At 43.6% G+C, this 22,628-nt stretch overlaps 2 protein-coding genes across 3 annotated transcripts; both read right to left on the bottom strand.

Moving 5' to 3' along the window:
* Positions 1-4,698: 4,698 nt before the first annotated feature.
* Positions 4,699-13,870, bottom strand: LOC139550489 (uncharacterized). 2 transcript variants are annotated; one of them, XM_071361414.1, is made up of 14 exons: positions 13,807-13,870; positions 12,902-13,043; positions 12,718-12,820; positions 12,492-12,636; positions 12,267-12,349; positions 11,866-11,973; positions 9,993-10,111; positions 9,741-9,897; positions 9,429-9,526; positions 9,256-9,327; positions 8,268-9,062; positions 7,927-8,114; positions 7,129-7,808; positions 4,699-7,036 (listed from the first exon to the last, which is right to left on the bottom strand). In XM_071361414.1, the coding sequence occupies exons 2-14, from the start codon at positions 12,987-12,989 to the stop codon at positions 5,182-5,184; spliced, it is 4,491 nt and encodes a 1,496-aa protein (XP_071217515.1). In that variant the 5' UTR covers positions 12,990-13,043; positions 13,807-13,870; the 3' UTR covers positions 4,699-5,181. The 2 variants fall into 2 exon arrangements, with proteins under 2 accessions (XP_071217515.1, XP_071217514.1); XM_071361413.1 differs by having other exon boundaries at positions 12,902-13,259; positions 13,807-13,866.
* A 233-nt stretch (positions 13,871-14,103) lies between these two features.
* LOC139550481 (zinc finger and SCAN domain-containing protein 2-like) lies at positions 14,104-21,366 on the bottom strand. The gene is made up of 4 exons (XM_071361406.1): positions 16,351-21,366; positions 16,158-16,264; positions 15,888-16,002; positions 14,104-15,686 (listed from the first exon to the last, which is right to left on the bottom strand). Exons 1-4 carry the CDS (start codon positions 16,562-16,564, stop codon positions 14,578-14,580), a joined length of 1,545 nt encoding a protein of 514 aa, XP_071217507.1. The 5' UTR covers positions 16,565-21,366; the 3' UTR covers positions 14,104-14,577.
* Positions 21,367-22,628: the final 1,262 nt, after the last annotated feature.

Raw genomic sequence — 22,628 nt, 5'->3', positions numbered from 1 at the left:
GGTGTAAAGCTTGCCACCTTTGGACTCTGGAGCAGTGGAAAAGCGTTCTCTGGAGTGATGAATCACGCTTCACCATCTGGCAGTCTGACAGACGAATCTGGGTTTGGCGGATGTCAGGAGAACGCTACCTGCCCAAATGCATATTGCCAACTGTAAAGCTTGGTGGAGGAGGAATAATGCTCTGGGGTTGTTTTTCATGGTTCGGGCTAGGTCCCTTAGTTCCAGTGAAGGGAAATCTTAACGCTACAGCATACAATGACATTCTAGAGGATTCTGTGCTTCCAACTTTGTGGCAACAGTTTGGGGAAGGCCCTTTCCTGTTTCAGTATGACAATGCCCCCGTGCCCAATGCGAGGGCCATACAGAAATGGTTTGTCGAGATCGGTGTGGAAGAACTTCACTGGTCTGCACAGAGCCCTCACCTCAACTCCATTGAACATCTTTGGGATGAATTGGAATGCCGACTGCGAGCCAGGCCTACTCGGCCAACATCAGTGCCCGACCTCACTAATGCTCTTGTGGCTGAATGGAAGCAAGTCCCCGCAGCAATGTTCCAGCATCTATTGGAAAGCCTTCCCAGAAGAGTGGAGGCTGTTATAGCAACAAAAGGGGACCGACTCCATATTAATGGACATGATTTTGGAATGAGATGTTCGACGAGCATACTTTTGGTCATATGGTGTACGTTCAGCCTCCTGCGAATTGAAGGAAAATTATGAAAACACAAAGTGATGAAGGATACATTTTCTTTTTTTTCTTGGTCAATTTTTGGGAAGCCTAACTTCCCTTGGCATCCATGAATACACACCATTGCTTATGTTACAAAAGGCTCTGCACATAGTCAGCCTTGACCATGACTCTCAGTTCCATTACATTACACTTAAGTCATTGTTCGAAGGCGTCTTCTGCAGGGGGGAGTTTTGTTAAAAGCCGCCCTGCTCAGTCTGAACATTAACACGCATCACTTGCAGTACGGTTTTGGATGCATAAGGACGTTATCTTTCATATAGACAAAACAAAAATGTTTTCATTTAAAATTCAATTGATATACACCTTTATAGGGTTAGGGTTCCCATACGGCCATATTTCCATGTTACAGCGCTTGTTTATGAAAAACAGACGGAAGACGTGGTGGACTACCTGTGCTAATTAGCTATCTGCGTCTCCGAATACCTGTGTGTGTCGATTGCAACAGTGTTAAAACCGGTTAAAACAGTGTAAAATAATTGTTTGTTTTACATTTGTGAAATTATTTTGATGTGATATGAAAGTAGAGTGATTTATGTTTCTACACTGAACAAAAATATAAACGCAACATGCAACTGGGAATACAAATATGCATCTGATAGTCACAGATAAAAAAAAATTTAAGTAGGGGCATGGATCAGAAAAACAGTTTAAACCGGGATTTATCTGTGAAGAGCACACATCTCCAGCATGCCCAGTGGCCATCAAAGTTAAGAATTTGTCCACTGAAGTTGGTTACTACGCCAAACTGCAGTCAGGTCAAGACCCTGGAGAGGACGATTAGCACGCACATGAGTTTCTCCGAGACGGTTTCTGACAGTTTATGCAGAAATTCTTTGGTTGTGCAAACCGACAGTTTTATCAGCTGGTGAAGAAGCCAGATGCGGAGGTCCTCAGCTGGAGTGGGTACATGTGGTCTGCGTTTGTGAGGCCGGTTGGACGTACTGACAAATTCTCTAAAATTAAGTAGGAGGCGGCTTATGGTAGAGAAATAAACATTCAATTCTTTGGCAACAGCTCTGGTGGACATTCCTGCAGTCAGCCTGCCAATTGCACACTCCCTCAAAACTTGAGACATCTGTGGCATTGTGTTGTGTGACAAAACTGCACATTTTAGAGTGGTCTTTTATTGTCCTCAGCATAAGGTGCACCTGTGTAATGATCATGCTGTTTAATCAGTTTCTTGAAATGCCAAACCTGTCAGGTGGATGGATTATCCTGGTAAAGGAGAACTGCTCACTAACAGGGATGTAAACAAATGTGTGCAAAACATTTAAGAGAAATAAGTTGCAAACTATTTTGAAGGCCTTCTATCTCATTTTCTTTCAGGCACATTTCAAGCCGTAGCACTACAGTGCCCTCGTCTACAAGTTTGGTTATTTCTGCAACAGCTGCCTTTCTAGCACATCCATTATTGCAGCTATTTGTGTACTGAAAGAAACAGTGTTAGACATTGTTCTTCAAATAAAATCACCCTTGTTACACAAAAACGAATATGCAGTGCTAGTGCCTCTGTGAAATGTTTACAACATAATAATTTCTACTATTGCACAGCTTTTCGAAGCTGGCAAGCAGCAGTGTTTGTGAGAAAAAAATGAAAGAATAATAATACATATATACACACTACCATTCAAAGTTTGGGGGTTACTTAGAAATGCCCTTGTTTTTTAAAGAAAAGCAAATTTTTGGTCGATTACAATAACATCAAATTGATCAGAAATACAGTGTAGACCTTGTTAATGTTGTAAATTACTATTGTAGCTGGAAACAGCAGATTTATTATAATTTTAAAAGGCTAATTGATCATTAGAAAACCCTTTTGCAATTTTGTTAGCACAGCTGAAAATTGTTGTTCTGATTAAAGAAGCAATAAAACTGGCCTTCTTTAGACTAGTTGAGTATCTGGAGCATCAGCATTTGTGGGTTTGATTACAGGCAGCAAAATGGCCAGAAACAAAAGACTTTCATCTGAAACTCATCAGTCTATTCTTGTTCTGAGAAATGAAGGCTATTCCATGCGAGAAATTGCCAAGAAACTGAAGATCTCGTACAATGCTGTGTACTACTCCCTTCACAGAACAGGGCAAACTGTCTCTAACCAGAATAGAAATAGGAGTGGGAGGCCCCGGTGCACAACTGAGCAAGAGAACAAGTACAATAGAGTGTCTAGTTGGAGAAACAGACACCTCACAAGTCCTCAACTGGCAGCTTCATTAAATAGTACCCGCAAAATACCAGTCTCAACATCGACAGTGAAGAGGCGACTCCGGGATGCTGGCCTTCTAGGCAGAGTTGCAAAGAAAAAGCCATATCTCAGACTGGCCAATAAAAAGAAAAGATTAAGATGGGCAAAAGAACACAGACACTGGACAGAGGAACTCTCCCTAGGAGGCCAGCATCCCGGAGTCGCCTCTTCACTGTTGATGTTGAGACTGTTGATAAGATACAATACCAGTCAAAAGTTTGGACACCTACTCATTCAAGGGTTTTTCTTTATTTTTACTATTTTCTACATTGTAGAAATATAGTGAATATATCAAAACTATGAAATAACACATATGGAATCATGTAGTAACCAAAAAAGTGTTAAACAAATCAAAATAGTAGCCACCCTGTGCCTTGATGACAGCTTTGCACACTCTTGGCATTCTCTCAATCAGCTTCACCTGGAATGCTTTTCCAACAGTCTTGAAGGAGTTCATACATATGCTGAGCACTTGTTAGCTGCTTTTCCTTCACTCTGTGGTCCAACTCATCCCAAACCATCTCAATTGGGTTGAGATTGGGTGATTGTGGAGGCCAGGTCATCTGATGCAGCACTCCTTCTTGGTCAAATAGCCCTTACACAGCCTGGAAGTCCTCCATGCTTCACAGTGGGAACCACACATGCGGAGATCATCCGTTCACCTACTCTACGTCTCACGAAGACACTGATGTTGAAACCAAAAAACTCACATTTGGACTTATCAGACAAAGGACAGCTTTCCACCAGTCTAATGTCTATTGCTCGTGTTTCTTGGCCCAAGCAAGTCCCTTCTTCTTATTGATGTCCTTTAGTAGTGGTTTCTTTGCAGCAATTCGACCACGAAGGCCTGATTCACTCAGTCTTCAACGAACAGTTGATGTTGAGATGTGTCTGTGACTTGAACTCTGTGAAGCATATATTTGGGCTGCAATCTGAGATGCAGTTAACTCTAATGAACTTATCCTCTGCAGCAGAGGTAACTCTGGGTCTTCCTTTCCTGTGGCGATCCTCATGAGAGCCAGTTTCATCATAGCGCTTGATGGTTTTTGCGACTGCACTTGAAGAAACTTTTGAAGTTCTTGAAATTTTCCGGATCGACTGACCTTCATGTCTTAAAGTAATGATGGACTGTCGTTTCTCTTTGCTTATTTGAGCTGTTCTTGCCATAATATGGACTTGGTCTTTTACCAAATTGGGTTATCTTCTGTATAGCAGCCCTACACTGGCTCAAACTGATTGGCTCAAACTTATTAAGAAGGAAAGAAATTCCACAAATCAACTTTTAACAAGGCACAGTTGTTAATTGAAATGCATTCCAGGTGACTACCTCATAAAGCTGGTTGAGAGAATGCCAAGAGTGTGCAAAGCTGTCATCAAGGCAAAGGGTGGCTACTTTGAAGAATCTCAAATCTCAAATATATTTTGATTTGTCTCTCTTTTTTGGTTACTATATGATTCCACTATATGATGTCGTCACTATTATTCTACAATGCAGAAAATAGTAAAAATAAAGAAAAACCCAGGAATGAGTAGGTATATCCAAACTTTGGACTGGTACTGTATATATAGATATATATATCCCGGAAAAATGGTCTAAGGGTTACCATAAACTTTATAATAAATGTCCTTATATTGTGATATTTCTGTGAAATCAGTCAGGACACCTACTTGTAAAATAATTTTTGAAAATACAAATAAGACAATTATTTTTGTCTGCAGAATAAATTTATTCACAACAACGAATTAAAAACAGAAAATGCATTGGTTTATGGAATTGATACAAATAATGATCTAGCCATTGCTCATAAGAAGTTATACAATTTTCTTGCTCACAATACCCATGGTTATGCATGAGATGTGATACCTGAGATTTACATACTTGGGTGTAAATTTACAACTCTTTGTAGATTGAAACCAAGTAAAAATTGTAAGTTAGTTTAATAGGTTGAAAATAGCAACAAAAAGGAGGACATTTACAGATGGAGAGGGGGGGGGGGGGGGGGAGTCTGCAGAGGATCAGTATTCTGAGTAGCCCTGAATATTAGTGGGACGGGGTTCTAGGCCCAGGCTGAATAATACAGGCAGTATGGAAAATATAACTATACATAAATGATACGTTTGTATACTAACCATCCAGACAGAGTCAATGACTATAACATTTACTGGCTTTTATGTCCACCTCTTTCTCTTTATTGTACTTCATATCCTCTCTCTTTTTTTTTCTCCCTTTCACTGCCCTCTTTCTCTCTCCCTCTCTTGATTCCCATGGCAACAGCTTCATCAAAACACATACTGATTGGACTGTTCTTCATCATGTCTTTCACTCCCCCCTCATCCACATCTCTCCTCCTCTCCCTCACCCCCCCACTCTGTGCCTCCTTTTTGCCTCTGCCCTCATCTTCCCCATCCTCATTCCACCCTCGTTCTGTCTCGCTGACTTTGTCATCCTCTGGCTTTCCTTCCATCTTTCTCTCCTTATCTTGCTGTCCCAAAGTCCTGTGTACCTTTCCCTTTCCACTGTCTCTGTCTGTCTCTCTCCTCTCCCTCTGGTGCTGCTGTTGTCTGAGGTTCAGTGCAGTTATTCGGCAGTGATGTGGCTTGGGTGGTACCACTGGCACTGATCTTGCTTGATACACTTTAGGGGGTGTTTGTTGTTTAGACACGACCAGCACTCTCCCCACCCCTTTTTCAGACGCCACTTTACTATCCATCGCTTCGTTTTCTCCCTCATATTTGTTTTTGCTGTTTATCTTGATCTCTTTCAGGTCTTCTTCTCTTTCCTCTATTGTTGGTGTCTTTAGTTGCTCTTTCATCTCTCCTTTCTTCTTCTTCTTCTTCTTCTTCTTCTCATCTGTCTCCTGTTGGACCACACGTATACTATCTCCTTCTTCCTCCCTGATTACATCTCCCACTTCCATCTCTTTCTCTCCCTCCTCATATCCCTCTCCCACAACATCCTTTATAAGATCTATATCTCTTTGTCTTCTCTCTAAAACGTGCTGTGCCTCTAGGTTCTGTTTCTCATTATCAATCGACATCTTTTCCACCCTTTCTCCAGCTGCCTCTTCCTCAGTCTCTCCCATGGTATCCACTCCTTCCACCGCTCTCTTCGCCTCTTCTTTTGCACTCATCTCTTCACTTGCCTTACTCTCATCTATCTCTTTCATGATCTCTTTCTGTTGTACTCCAATCATCTCTCCATCTTCTTTGGTTTCTATCACCTCCTCTATAAATGTGCTTCCCTCAGTCTCTCCTTCCCTATCCTTCCTCTCTCCACTTTCCATCATGTCATCCCTCGCTACTATGCTCATCATCTCTTCATAAATGACCTCTTCCTGCTTTGTGTCCTCTTCTCCTACTTCCCTTTCATCACCTGCTATCCTGTCATCCTCTTCTTCAATCATTCCTCCTTGTTCCTTCTCCTCCACTCCCACCATAACCCCCACATCCTTTTCCTCTGTTTTTTCCAATTCCTTTAATACCTCTCTCTCCTCTCTTTTGCCCATATCTCCCTCGCATGCTGTTTCTTTTCCCTCTAGTTTGTCCAATCCTCCCCCGTTTCTATCATCTCTTTCCTCCATCTCTTCCTCTACCTTCTTCTCCTCTCCATTTTCCTTCTCTCCCGCTCTCTCCCTCTTAGCACCTTTTTCAGGATGCTCTTTTACATCCCCAGCGGAATCTCTAGAAACCTCCTCTGATCGCTCATTGACTATGTTCTCTGGCTCTTCAGCACAGGAAACAATATGACAGGCCGTCAGTAAATGCTCTTCTGGATTTTCTGCCTCGGCTTCGCTCACTGTATCACCATTATAACCCTCTAAAATCACACCTTCTTCAGCACATTGACTCTTCAGGACCTCTTCCTCGTCTTTGAGCTTCAGATGAACTCTAGTGGTCTGCAGTGAGGCCTCCTCACAGTCAGTTGATGCGGATGCTGAAGCGTGGCTCCTCTCAATGTCATCTGGAGTTTCCTCTTCCTCCATGATGCTGGTTTCAACCAAGTGACAACTTTCTTCTATGTCAGTGCAGCAAAGTGAAGGCGATCTATGATGACAAGTAACATTTATCAAGTACATTTATCCTGATCTGCTGTTCTTCACTTTGATTCACTTTATAAATAACCCGCCTCTGCTTACCTTTCTGTGCAAGTATTGGTCAGGGTGTCTGCCTGGTCTTTCTCCTGGCTGTCTCGATCCTGTTCTGCATCCTCCTCCTCCACCACTTTCATCGCTTCCAGACTATTCTTTTCTTCAGCTTTGCTATGCCTCAAAACCTCCACTGATTGATAACAGCAGTCAGGGGAATCAATGTCCAAGTGCTCAGGGGGCATTCTGGGCTCAGAACTAGGAATTGGTGCGTCATCAGAGGCACCGTCCAGTGGTTGTGAGGGCACAGGGGCTGGGGACAAACTGTTCTCCAAGTCAGTCTGAGGTCCACTCCATGTCAGTCTGTTGAACACCAAACTAGATGGTAGACTTTTACAGAACATGTCATCATCATCCTCCTCATCTTCTTTGTCGTAATCATCATCACCTTCTTCATCCTCCTCTTCTTCTTCTTCAGAGGAGGAAGACAGAGCAGGCAGGAAGGGCCGGGACATGTAAGGCAGACTCATTGACTTGTTGGCTCGCCCATACTGATCTATGCTTAGAGGCCTGTGTATGGGCGTTTGTGTCTGTATTTGTGTCTGTGCATCTACAGGTGGCCATGTGACAGGGTCTGGTCTGTCATGTGAGAGTCCTGGGGATCTATGCTCCACCTCGTCTTCATACTCATCATCCCCATGATGAGGCTCCACTGAGAACTCTTGGAACATCTGGGAGGAGAGAGGATGGAAAAGAGAGGTTAGGATCATAACTAAATTATTAAACACACAGACACACACAAAGACACAGACAGACACAGACACAGACATAGAATAGACACATACACACCTGGCTGGAGACACTGCTGTCCATAAGGTCCAGGAATCCAAAAGTATCCTGAAAGTCCAGTGGACAGTCCTGGTCTTGTTCATCGTCCTTCTCCATCAGAGGAAATGGCACATCTATGGCAACTACTTCATTTCTGACACCTGACATATCTGGGGCATCCAGGGCAGTCTGCACAGAGCCTTTCATATCTGAGGAGTAAAGGCAGATGTTACTGATTGACACAAATGTCCTATCCAAGCGATTTCACTCCAACCGGTATCTATAAACCTACTACCATGACTATTGTACTTCCATTATTACGCAACTTATGTTTATTTAAACACATTAATGATTAGACATACCCATGTATTCTCCCTCTTCATCCTCATCGTAGTCATGGTTTTCTGCATCCCCTTCTCCACCCTCACCCTGAACCTGACTCTCTTCAATGCTCTCTTCTGATGGCTTAGATACACAGTCCCCATTCACTTCCTCTTCTCTCTCCTCTTCTCCTCTTCCCTCCTTTTCTTCAACTTTATCTTCCTCTGCCTCACCTCTCCTCTCCCCTGTTACCTCTTCATCTCTTCTCTTGCCTAGGTCAGTCTTATCCTCCCTCATAACTTCTACTCGGATGTGCCTTTCCCCTTCACCTCCCTCCTGTCTGTCACCCTCCCTTCCCTTCTGTCTCTCCCCCTCCCTTCCCTTCCGTCTGTCACCCTCCCCGCCCTCTCCTTTATCGCCACTCTCCTGTCCTCCTCTATGGTTGCCCCTGTCCGCTCCACCCCCCTGCAGCACCCCAAAGGCCAGGCCTGATGTGATGTGAAGGGGTACTGTGACCGAGAAAGGTCCGGAGATGTGGATCCCTGCCCGCCGGTCGGCTTTGCTGGAGAGTCCTGGGGATCTGGATGGGGGTTGCAGAGCCTCAGTGCTGTTGCCCCCACCACAGTGACTGTCCAGTCGACTGTATATGCCCTGTGTTCCTCCGCCCCCGCTCACTACACTCACACTAGCCCCCTGACCCCTTCGGTAGGTCACAGCATACCCGCTGCCCACATCACCACCACTACTGGATGCCCCTCCCTCCGCACCCCCCTGGGTACAGGGAGAGGGCTGAGCCAGGGGGGACATCACAGTGGAAGGGGGTCGTTGTCTGGAACCTGAGAGGTATTGTAAACATTCACATTAGTCTACACAAAACTGTCATAATTGTAAGCCTATAGTACTACTGAACACAGAAAACAAATTATTCCTTAGCCTTACCAGTATGCATTCATTTAATTACTATAAAAACATATTCACCAACATCTATACAATAAGACAAAGACTGGGTAAACAAGTAAGGAGATGCACCTTCATGCGGATAGGGCACAGAGCTCAGGGAATCCATGCTCTTCGCTGGCCTCAAGACAGTTCTCTCTTTTTCTACAGATGGAAGGATGATTGTCAAACTCTAAAATAATCATTATTACCATTGCAAAGCCATGCATTGAATTAAAAGATAATAACATCAGTGTGTCACTCACCTTTGGCCGAGTTCTTGTTCCTCCGTCTCGGGTCATGGAGTCTGCCTCCTAAATTGAAGATGGACTTCCACTTCCTGCCCTTAAGAGATCCCTTCCTCCTGAAGTAGAGAATGTTACTTCTGTTACTCGGTCCAGGATCTTTCTGCACCACGTGACCTGGCCATGCAGGAAAAACTATATGCCCTAGTACTAACCTATCTATTACCATTACGAACACTAAGCCTCTTCCAACCTCAACCACTATACTGCTACTATCTTGATGATAAATTGGCATAAACTGGCCATGTTTTTTTGTTGTGTGAATTTGCTTACTTGTCTGTCCCGTCTATGATGGCGTGGTAGGAACGCATGGCAGGGGGACCGTCCCCTGGGCTGATGTTGCCTAACTGGAATGGAATGGCCCGGAAGAATGGTTCCTCTGGATTGTGTATAGAGGGAGATGGGAGTGACTTCCGGCGCTCCGTAATACCTTTAATAAGGAGGTGAAGAAGAACGGGAGGAGATATGAGTGCTGTGAGTGAGTATCTATTCTCTAGAGAAAGAGAGAGAGGAAAATTGATATACCTGAATCAGGAAACAGCTGGGGCACGTGGGTGAGGATGAATTCCACCACGATAGACTGGACCCTCACCTCCATAAAGGCTGCTGTACCGTTAAACCCTGACGCCTCAATGTCCTTTGACCTGCAAACAAACTCAGAGGATTAAACAACGTTGAACAATGCAAACACCCTGTTTTAACTATATCTTCACGTCTTTCTCTCTCATGTACACTACCGTTCAAACGTTTGGGGTCACTTAGAAATGTCCTTGTTTTCCATGAAAACATACAAAATGAAAAATGAATAGGAAATATAGTCAAGACAAGATTATAAATAATAACAAGCTTATAAATTGACAAGATTATAAATAATGATTTTTAATTGAAATAATAATTGTGTCCTTCAAACTTTGCTTTTGTCAAATAATCCTCCATTTGCAGCAATTACAGCCTTGCAGACCTTTGGCATTCTAATTGTCAATTTGTTGAGGTAATCTGAAGAGATTTCGCCCCATGCTTCCTGAAGCACCTCCCACAAGTTGGATTGGCTTGATGGGCACTTCTTACGTACCATACGGTCAAGCTGCTCTTACAGCTCAATAGGGTTGAAATCCGATGACTGTGCTGGCCACTCCATTATAGACAGAATACCAGCTGACTGCTTCTTCCCTAAATAGTTCTTTCATAGTTTGGAGCTGTGCTTTGGGTCATTGTCCTGTTGTAGGAGGAAATTGGCTCCAATTAAGCGCTGTCCACAGGGTATGGCATGGCGTTGCAAAATGGAGCGATAGCCTTCTTTCTTCAAAGATCCCTTTTACCCTGTACAAATCTCCCACTTTACCACAACCAAAGCACCCCCAGACCATCACATTGCCTCCACCATGCTTGACAGATGGCGTCAAGCACTCCTCCAGCATCTTTTCATTTTTTCTGCATCTCACGAATGTTCTTCTTTGTGATCCGAACACCTCAAACTTAGATTTGTCTGTCCATAACACTTTTTTCCAATCTTCCTCTGTCCAGTGTCTGTGTTCTTTCGCCCATCTTAATCTTTTCTTTTTATTGGCCAGTAAAATCTTTTCTTTTTATATGGCTTTTTCTTTGCAACTCTTCCTAGAAGGCCAGCATCCCGGAGTCACCTCTTCACTGTTGACGTTGAGACTGGTGTTTTACGGGTATTAGTTAATGAAGCTGCCAGTTGAGGAATTGTGAGGCATCTGTTTCTCAAACTAGACACCCTATTGTACTTGTCCTCTTGCTCAGTTGTGCACTGGGGCCTACCATTCCTCTTTCTATTCTGGTTAGGGCCAGTTTGCGCTGTTCTGTGAAGGGAGTAGTACACAGCGTTGTACGAGATCTTCAGTTTCTTGGCAATTTCTCGCATGGAATAGCCTTCATTTCTCAGAACAAGAATAGACTGACGAGTTTCAGAAGAAAGGACTTTGTTTCTGGCCATTTTGCTCCTGTAATCGAACCCACAAATGCTGATGCTTCAGATACTCAACTAGCCTAAAGAAGGCCAGTTTTCCAGTTTTATTGCTTCTTAAATCAGAACAACAGTTTTCAGCTGTGCTAACAAAATTGCAAGGGTTTTCTAATGATCAATTAGCCTTTTAACATGATAAACTTGTATTAGCTAACACAACGTGCCATTGGAACACAGTAGTGATGGTTGCTGATAATGGGCCTGTTCTCCTATGTAGATATTCCATTACAAAATCTGCAGTTTCTAGCTACAATAGTCATTTACAACATTAACAATGTCTACACTGTATTTCTGATCAATTTTATGTTATTTTAATGGACAAAAAATATGCTTTCTTTCAAAAACAAGGACATTTCTAAGTGACTCCAAACTTTTGAATGGTAGTGTATATACACACACAAACCCACACACCTGAGAAGGTTCGGAGCCCAAACAATGGCGAGGTTCCGGGAATGCATATTGGTGTGTGAGGAATGAGAAGCCATCTTGACAAGGTGACGCATCAGGAACTCCAGAGTTCTGACAAACCAGTGGGGGGGAGAAGGGGCAGAAAGAGATGGAAGTGGGATAGTTAATTTCAAAACAGTTTAAAAACATTTGAAACTGTTTGAGAATAACTATGCATGGCTAGAAAAGCAGTGCACAGCCTGAAATATACTAGTAAGTTCAAGAGATATGGTATGAAGCAAAGCAGAATTTACCTCTAGTTATAAACAGACGGTTGCAGGCCATGTAATATATGAAAACATACAGCAGTCATTTACACTTTCTCTATCTATAGTGAAAGAGATAGTTAAATAGTAGAGGTTTACTTGTAATGGGGAGCGGGTAACTCTTTCAGCACATCCTTAATCTTAACCAGCCTCTCCTCCTCCAACTGAATCGCCACAGCTTCCTGATGGGTAAAGAGGTGTGAGGTTGATACAAAAAGGCATATGCCATCTTTATGCTGGGTCCCATTCAGTAGGTATGAAATGGGAGTAAATGTTTTCTAATCTGAATTTAATCAAACAAGAATGATCAAGACAGGTACTCACAGCATATTTGTCATAGAGCTGGTATGTGAGGAGGGGATTGGGTAACTCTCTGAAGTAGGCCTTGCAGACAGAGCTGACACAGTGAATGTCCTGCAGGTACACATCCTTATTGAGATCCGGGGTCCCCTCACTGTCAAACTCACCCCTGTTTAGAGACAAACACAACATTTCACTGCTGTACACAGGCACACAAACGCAAGCACACAAACTCACACACCACACTTACCTTAGTTTCTGTGTGTTGGATGACACCCCAGATAGCCTGTAGATCCCATCTACCACCCCGTGCTCCTCAATGAATTCACTGCAGCTTCGCAGCACCTGGGGAACTGAGAGGGAGACAAGACCATGGTATTCAAGCTAATATTTAACATATTCTAGACAATTGTCTGGGGAAACTTGGGACTTACTCTCCTGACAGGTAGTGGACAAGTGGTCCAACAGGTCACAGCCAAACACCTTCTCATTGTTCCCTCCTTTTCTCCGGAGTCTCCGCATCTCTTCTTTTCTCCTGCCTCAACCTCCCGCACATCCAGCCCTGTGTGTGTGTGTCTGATATATGTATTTTCTGTATAACTTGGTTAATGGTAACGTGACCATGAGGTGCTCATATACATTTACAATATACTGTTAATATGCAACAATGTGTTTTCTTCATTGCATTCTATTACGTTTTATTGTTCCACTCTGATGTGCAGTGCTATATACTGTGATATAATGAGCTGTGTTTTAAGGCAATGTGCTAGGTCATGCTGTCTTTGTGGCACTCTGCAAAGTAAGAAACCAGCTAAATCATCTTCTCAATATACGTACACCAACACAACACTTAATGTGATCACTTGTGAGCATCGCTCACAATCTACAGCATGCATCAGTCTTCACTTCCCCTTAATGTCTTCTTCACAAAATAAACAGGCCACACCCTTTACCCCAATACTCCTAGACTCCCTCTCAGTTCTGTGATTTGGGGAAACTTTAAAGTAAATAACTCCTAGTCTTCCTATGCTAATGGAACACTGACACCCCTAACCCCGGCTCTAGCTGTTCTCCATGACCGATAAAGGCCTTCTCCTCCCTGCCTTTCGCAGCCATTGTGGCCTTCTCACTGCAGCGGAAGTCAATTGAATTGTATGTCGTTCTGACTGCAGGCCTGTCGAAGAACATGAAGCCTCTGAGCCTGACCCCACCTCTCCATCCCCCTGACCCCTACCATTCCACCCCTAACACACTGTCACTGCTACTCCTCTCAAGTTTTGGGTGACATTGAGGTAAAAACAAGAATAAAAAAGCATAATAAAAAGTTGACTGTTCCTACCTTCACTCTGCACCGGCACAACCAAGCAGCAGCAAGCAATGACGCAAGAAACCACTAAACTTCCCCTGTTGACTTCCTGAGTCTCTTTCTCTCTCGCGTTCTCTTTCTGTATATCTCCCCCATTAGCTCTGCCTCTGTTGATTGGCAAATCAATGAACCAGTAAATCATTCAAACTACAAATCCTATCAATCTATTTCTCTCATCTAATGATCTTCTATTCAGATGACCAGTTTTATACAGTAACAGTGGTCAGTTTAGACAATGCAAAAGGTTTCAGTATAAACACATATAGCCTATTAATCTGAAACATATTTTATTGCCTCATTTTGAGAAGACATACAGTAACTTAACATTTTAAGGCAGCAGAGTAATTTCCAAACCCAACTGAAAATCAAGTGGAATTGAGTTATTAACCTGACCTGATATGAGACTGTCCCTTGTGGCAAGACGTGACATCCCAGATAGTCAGACACTACCTAGACAATACAGACTAAATGGATCCTACATATTATTCATCTAATCGCACAGATTGACTCTTTCCTTAAATACATTTTATTGAAAATAACATGTTTTTTTACGATTTTGTAGTACAAAATACATTGTTACCAGTTGTAAATTAGTTGTTTAAAATAAAAGTGACGAGCCGTCAACAGTCAAACATCAAAACCAATTCACAAATCAATTAGGAGGAAAAGCTTGTCAAAATGTCTCAAAACAAAGTTCCAGAAAAACTATGTAATTATTAACTATTTGTTCCATCTGTTATGAGACTACATTAAACTTGTGTGTCGATCCCCTGGGTATGCAGGTGCCACGTATTGAGATACTGGACTTTCTCCTATGTGAGTTCTCTGATGTGACTTCATACCGGAGCGCTGGGTGAAGCATTTCCCACACTGTGTGCACTTGTAGGGCTTCTCCCCGCTGTGGACCACAGCATGTCTGATCAGGTTGCACTGCTTGGTGAAACTCCTGCCACACTGTTCACAGGTGTACGGTTTCTCTCCGGTGTGACTTCGGAGGTGTTCTTTTAGCTGCCAGAAACGCGGGAAGCTCTTCCCACAGAAGGTGCAGCTGAAACGCCTCTCGGTGGTGCCGCCCGACCTCCACTGAGTCCTCATTCTCTTCACCATGTTAAAACTACTGCGACTCAGGCTGTATCCAGAGAAGGTGGAAGTGGTGGCCATGTTTGACCCTGTCATGCACTCACTCATTCTCACTGTTGCTTCTGAAGCCCTGTATTGATGCTGTCTTGACTGTAGAGCTAAACTATTTCCTTCTTTACTTGAATTCAGCATCTCACTGCTCTGTCCCTCTGGCATCTGTTGTCTAGTCTCATCAGCCAATGTCCTGACATGTCTTTTCATGTGTTTTTCTGCACTGAACATGTTAGCATGTGGTTTTCCTATAGAAGAGTGAAGTGATGGCCCTACATTATCTGTCATAGTAGGAACAGATGACAGCCCACTATGAGATGGGACCATTGAGATATTCTGAGAGTACTCTTCTGTGGAATGAAAGGAGAAATCTGGGTGGCCATCAGGGTCAGTGTCTCTGCCTGGATCCACAGAGGTCCACAGCTGCCCATCAGACTCATCCATGACAAACTGGTCAGGTCCTGCCAGGGTCGTGGTCTGATCCAGCTCCTCCTCTTTCACCATCACTAGATCTAGTGAGTCGTCGTCCTCGTCTGGCCGGTGTTGCTCTGCGCTGAACACCTCCGTAGATGCGAGCCGGGGTGTTCCTGGTTCCTCTGAACGATCAGAATTGGGGTAATGTTTTACTGAGTCTTTGGGAGATATATTGGGTTGTGTGATGAAGTCCTCATCACAGTGCCGTTGCTCAAAGGATGGTGATTTCCCAGGCTTGGAACCAGACTCTAAAGATTTGGGGACAAACATAAAATAAACATTACAAAAGACCCATAACAGTTGCAAAACATGACTGCTTTAGAACTGACTGTGTCCGTGCACTCTATATACCAGAACATAAAACACCAATGTAATTTGGAACGTGCATACCACCACACCCTCAGTCTTCCATAGACAGACAGAGCAGTACCCCTTATGGTCGTACCCACCCTCTCCAGTGATCCTGAGCTCTTCCTGAGGGTCAGTCTTCCACACATCCTCTGCTGTCTCCTCATCTTTGATCAGTATGGGTTCAGTCTCCACTCTCTGCTCCACATCTATAGGCTGTAACAGGGACTGAGGTTATTACTCTGGACACACACCATATCTAACCCTTTTCATACTCATGAATCACACAAGTGGTAAATTCTCCTGATATTCCAATAACAGAATTGATCCAAGAGGTCTGGTCTCTAATCGTAAAAGGTGATTTATCACACCTGGCACGGAGAGTCCTCTCTGCCTCTCCACTGTGAGCTACTCCTTTCCTTGTTCAAAACAATCTTGACTGGATATGACAATCTCTCTGTTGACATGGGGTAAAGAACTGGAAAATAATTGTATTCAGTCAAATATTAGGGTTATTCACACATTTGGGATTTTCTTCAGTTGTTCATGCAATCAAATTACTACCTTTTCTCCTATCTCGTCCTCGTGTCTTCTTCAGCTCGCTCTCCATCATTTGCCACTTCCGTTTCAGTACATCAATATCTCGCTGGCTTTGGGTCATTTCCAAACGTATAACAGCACAGCTATCATCTACACGTTTGTTTATTTCTGCTACAGCTGCTTTAGCTAATACCTCCATAATCGATACCAACTGCGACTGAAAACTGCAGCTGGCCATCTTGTAAAACCCAAATTACAGATTTGTATTATCTGTTTGTAGTCAATAGTCTACAATTTCCAAGCTAATGTGCAAAAACAATCCATAGACGTTGATAAACGGCAACAATGTACGAAGTGGGAGATCCGTGCGCAATTTCAATCCCACTTCCGTTCAACTCGTGACGTGTTATTTATTACCGTAAATATGAGACTGCAACAGCCCTTCAAAATTGGTAGAATTAGCACTGGCAAGGCAGGTATACTGATCAATAATATAGTGGGTGCCAGGCCCAGACGATCCTGCAGGTAAAGAAGCCGGATGTCCTGGGCTGGCATCCTTAAACTCAGTCTGCGGTTGTGAGCCTGGTCAGACGTAATGCTAAATTCTCTAAAACAATGTTGGAGGTGGCTTACGGTAGAGAAATGAACATTCAATTATCTGACAATAGCTCCGTTGGACATTCCTGCAGTCAGCATGACAATTGCATACTCCCTCAAAACTTGAGACATCTGTCACATTGTGTTATGTGACAAAACTGGACATTTTAGAGTGGCCTTTTATTGTCCCCAGCACAAGGTGCACCTGTGTAATGATCATGCTGTTTAATCAGCTTCTTGATATGCTACACCTGTCAGGTGGATGGATTAACTTGGCAAAGGAGAAATGGAAACTAACAGGGATGTAAACAAATTTGTGCCCAAAATTTGAGAAAAATAGCTTTTTGTGCATATGGAACATTTCAAATAAAATGTTATTTGTCACATACACATGGTTAGCAGATGTTAATGCGAGTGTAGCGGGATCTTTTATTTCAGCTCATGAAACATGGGACTAACACTCTACACGTTGTGCTTATATTTTTGTTCAGTATACAGTTGAAGTTGGAAGTTTACAGACACTTAGGTTGGAGTCATTAGAACTTGTTTTTCAACCACTCCACAAATTTCTTGTTAACAAACTATAGTTTTGGCAAGTTGGTAAGGACATCTACTTTGTGTATGACACAAGTCATTTTTCAAACAATTGTTTACATACAGATTATTTCACTTATCACAATTCCAGTGGGTCAGAAGTTTACATGCACTAAGTTGACTGTGCCTTTAAACAGCTTGGAAAATTCCAGAAAATGATGTCATGGCTTTAGAAGCTTCTGATAGGCTAATTGACATAATTTGAGTCATTTGGAGGTGTACCTGTGGATGTTTTTCAAGGCCTACCTTCAAACTCAGTGCTTCTTTGCTTGACATCATGGGGAAATCATAAGAAATCAGCCAAGACCTCAGAAAAAAATGGTAGACCTCCACAAGCCGGGTTCGTCCTTGGGAGCAATTTCCAAACGCCTGAAGGTACCACGTTCATCTGTACAAACAATTGTACGCAAGTATAAACACCATGGGACCACGCAGCAATCATACTGCTCTGGCAGGAGTCTCGTTCTGTCTCCTAGAGATGAACGTACTTTGGTGCGAAAAGTGCAAATCAATCCCAGAACAACAGCAAAGGACCTTGTGAAGATGCTGGAGGAAACAGGTACAAAAGTATCTATATCCACAGTAAAACGAGTCCTGTATCGACATAACCTGAAAGGCCGCTCAGCAAGGAAGAAGCCACTGCTACAAAACCGCCATTAAAGAAAGCCAGACTATGGTTTGCTACTGCACATGGGGACAAAGATCGTACTTTCTGGAGAAATATCCTCTGGTCTGATGAAACAAAAATAGAACTGTTTGGCCATAATGACCATCGTTATGTTTGGAGGAAAAAGGGGGAGGCTTGCAAGCCGAAGAATACCATCCCAACTGTGAAGCACGGGGGTGGCAGCATCATGTTGTGGGGGTGCTTTGCTGCAGGAGGGACTGGTGCACTTCACAAAATAGATGGCATCATGAGGATGGAACATTATGTGGATTTATTGAAGCAACATCTCAAGACATCAGTCAGGAAGTTAAAGCTTGGTCGCAAATGGGTCTTTCAAATGGACAATGACCCCAAGCATACTTCCAAAGTTGTGGCAAAATGGCTTAAGGACAGCAAAGTCAAGGTATTGGAGTGGCCATCACAAAGCCCTGACCTCAATCCCGTAGAAAATGTGTGGGCAGAACTGTAAAAGCGTGCGCGAGCAAGGAGGCCTACAAACCTTACTCAGTTACACCAGCTCTGTCAGGAGGAATGGGCCAAAATTCACCCAACTTATTGTGGGAAGCTTGTAAAAGGCTACCCGAAACGTTTGACCCAAGTTAAACAATTTAAAGGCAATGCTACCTGTAGTATCTGGGATCTACATCTGTTTATATTAGTTACTATGCTGTTACTAAGCGGTGATGTATTACGACAGTGTTACGTTACTACACCTAATAGGAAATGCACATGCGCACTAGTGTGCCCGGGAACTGTAGAGCACGACTAAACGAAAACTAACTGTACTCCCGTCTCCTGCCTGGTCATTTCTCCACAACACAAATATTACAGTGGCGACGAGGTGATTAAACTTCTTTAAAGGACATTGCTTGAAGGGAAGAATGTTGCGTGAGTAGTGAAACTCAAAATAATTATGTAATTCGTCAGTTATTTTTTATTTTCTTTCGCCAGTAAAAAAAGGCTAAGCACTGCTAGCAGGTACAATGTTCAGGAGCTGCCAAGTAGCAAGACTATTGGAGTCCAGAATAGCGACACTGCCCTCTGGTGGTTAAATAAAAAAAACTGTCATTGAACCCATTGAAATTAGGCGATCTCAGTGGAGAAATATTGTCAAGAAGGGGAAAAAAAGGAAGAAGGAACGTAACACGGTGTGTACATTATTACAAATGAGTGCAGTGAATGAAGTAATTGCAGAAACTTCTGAAGTGAAGAATTAGATGAAAATTAAGAAAAGTAAGGAATACAAGGAATAAGGAAACTGAACAATTAACTGTGAAAATGGCAACCATTGGTCGAGTACCAGAGTTTGAGGCTACAAAAGAGGATTTTGATTCCTATTTGGAGCGTTTTGAGCGTTGGCTGGCTGCAAATGAAATCAAAGATGAAAAGAAAGCAGACGTATTTCTCAGTGTTTTGGGTCCAACTGAGTATGGATTGCTGAAAGGTCTCATTGAATCAATAAAAGCAGTGGAGTTGACCTATGCAGAACTGACTGAAACTCTTTCAAGGCATTTTAAGCCTAAGCCAATTCTCATTGCAGAACGTTTCAGATTTTTACCAACGTCACCAGAGTCAAGGGGAAACCGTGGCTGACTACATCCTTGCTTTGAAAAGGCTGGCAAGTACATGTGAGTTTGCACAATTTCTTGATGATGCTCTTCGAGACAAGTTTGTATGTGGTCTCACAGGTGAAGCATATCACAGAAGGCTTCTGTCAGAGAAGGACCTGACCTTTCGGAAAGCCTGTGATATCGCACTTGGACTCGAGCTTGCCCACAGGGATACTATTGAGCTATCGGGATATGCACAACGTCAGAAAGGTGTTCACAAGGTCAGTGATGCACGTGGTGAAAAAGGCTCACAAAAGTCACACTTTTCTCAGTCCCGTTCTCAAGGTTACACAAGAACAAAGCAGCCCACATCTCAAAGGTCTAAGCCAAGTTGCTACAGATGTGGGGGAGATAATCATCAGCACAGTGAATGCCGATTCCAAAATGTAAAGTGCCACAATTGTGGAAAGGTTGGACATTTACAGAAAGTGTGTAAAGCCTCAAAACGCTCAGCAAGAGCGCACAAAGTGTCAGACGCAGCACAAGAAGAGGAAGGTACAACTGAAACAGTATTGGAACTGTTCACAGTGTACACAGCTCCACAACAAAAAGATGGAATCTATCTCAACATGGAGTTAGCGGGAAAACCAGTAAAAATGCAGCTGGACACCGGAGCGTCTGTATCTCTGGTTCCAGAGAGACTCTACAAAGAAAAACTGAAAGAGTGCCCTCTTCAGCCAGCGTCCATCCGCCTTTCTTCATACACTGGTGACACTATTCCTGTGTTAGGGCAGATCCAGGGCAGATCCAGGTACCAGTCCGGTATGAGGGGAAGGAGTGGACGCTACCGCTTGTCATTGTTAAAGGAGAAAAATCAGCCTTGCTAGGCAGAAACTGGCTACAAAAGATCAAGTTGAACTGGGGAGAAATCTTCAGTCTGAGAAAGGACAAACCAGTGAGTCAGGCTACACTCACTAACATGCTGGAGAAGCACAAAGAACTTTTCAAAGATGGCTACGGCGAAATACAAGACTTCACAGCAAAAGTCAGAGTGCAAGAAGGAACCAAGCCTATCTTTCACAAACCATGTCCAGTTCCCTATGCTCTTAAGGAAGCAGTAGAGAAGGAACTGGACCGCCTACAGAAGAATAACATAATCACGAAAGTAGCGAGGAGCGACTGGGCCGCTCCGATTGTTGTAGTCCCAAAGAAAGACAAGACCGTCAGAATGTGCGGTGACTACAAGGTCACAGTAAATCGCTGCATACTACCAGAGGAATATCCACTACCAAACGCTGAAGATCTGTTTGCCACTAGCTGGTGGGAAGGTTTTCAGTAAGCTGGACCTGGCATTCGCTTATCAGCAACTGAAGCTGGATCCGGAGTCAGAACAGTATCTGACCATCAATACACACAAGGGGCTATTCAGATTCAATCGCTTGGCCTATGGAATCTCGACAGCTCCAGCGATATTCCAACACACAATGGATCAGATCTTGGACGGTATAGACAACGTTGTGTGCTTCATGGACGACATCCTCGTGTCCGCACCAACCATTGGAGAGCACCTTGCAATCGTAAACACTGGGAAAGTTTGTGGCAAACTTGTCCACATTGTTGCATCCGCTTCACCAACTGCTGCAGGCCGATACAAAGTGGAATTGGTCCCCACAATGCGAAGAAGCATTCAAGACTTGCAAACAGCGTCTGCTAAAGAGCAAGTGGCTTGCCCACTACAACACAGAGATGAAGCTGAGACTCGCGTGTGATGCATCTCCATACGGAGTAGGAGCCGTCATCTCACATGTTCTATCGTCAGGTGAAGAACACCCTATTGCATTTGCATCACGGACTCTGTCACCAAGTGAGAAAAATTATATTCAAATTGAGAAGGAAGCCCTGAGCATAATATTCGGAGTGAAGAAGTTTCACAAATACCTGTACGGAAGGAAGTTCCAACTGCTGACAGATCACAAGCCTCTGTTGGCCATCCTTGGACCAAAATCAGCTATACCAACCCTTGCTGCACTTCGAATGCAACGTTGGGCTCTGATATTGTTAGCCTACGACTACGAGATTGAGTACAGACGATCCAGTGATCACGCAAATGCAGATGCACTATCAAGACTACCATGCAATAGTGACTCCGACAGTGAAGATGATAGAGCAGTCTTCCAAATCTCTCTCATTGACGAACTGCCCATATCTGCTTCAGACATAGCAGAGGAAACAAGGAAAGATCCAGTGCTTTCCAAAGTCTTGGACTTAACATTAGGAGGTTGGCCAACCTTCGTAAATGACGATAACCTTCGTCCATTCATCGACAAGAAAGACCAGTTGTCCACTGATCAAGGATGTGTTCTGTGGGGATCAAGGGTGGTGGTACCTCAAAAATTCCAGAGGAGACTGCTATCTGACCTGCATGAGGGACATCCAGGGATCACTCGAATGAAAGCACTCGCTCGCAGTTATCTGGCCTGGACTGGATCAGGACATTCAACAGCATGTAGGCCACTGCTCACCTTGTGAAGCTGTTCGCAACAAGCCTGCTGCTGCACCTCTTCATCCATGGTCCTGGGCTGCTACACCATGGGAATGCATCCATGTGGATTACGCCGAGATTGACAAGCAACATTTCCTTGTTGTCGTCGATGTCCATTCCAAGTGGATGGAAGTGTTCCCTACTCAACTGACCACAGCTGAGAAGACCATCAATCTTCTCAGACACCTGTTCGCATCCTTTGGACTAGTCAAGGAGCTCGTATCGGACAATGGCCCTCCTTTCACGTCAAACGATTTTGAAATGTTTCTCAAGAACAATGGAGTAAGGCACATCCTGTCACCACCTTACCATCCGGCATTAAACGGAGCAGCGGAGAGAGCCGTGCAAACCT

This window comes from Salvelinus alpinus, chromosome 23, assembly GCF_045679555.1.
Source record: "Salvelinus alpinus chromosome 23, SLU_Salpinus.1, whole genome shotgun sequence".
In the NCBI taxonomy this organism is placed as follows: Eukaryota; Metazoa; Chordata; class Actinopteri; order Salmoniformes; family Salmonidae; genus Salvelinus; species Salvelinus alpinus.
Note: the sequence above shows the minus strand (reverse complement) of the source record. Positions and strands in the feature narration are given on the sequence as shown.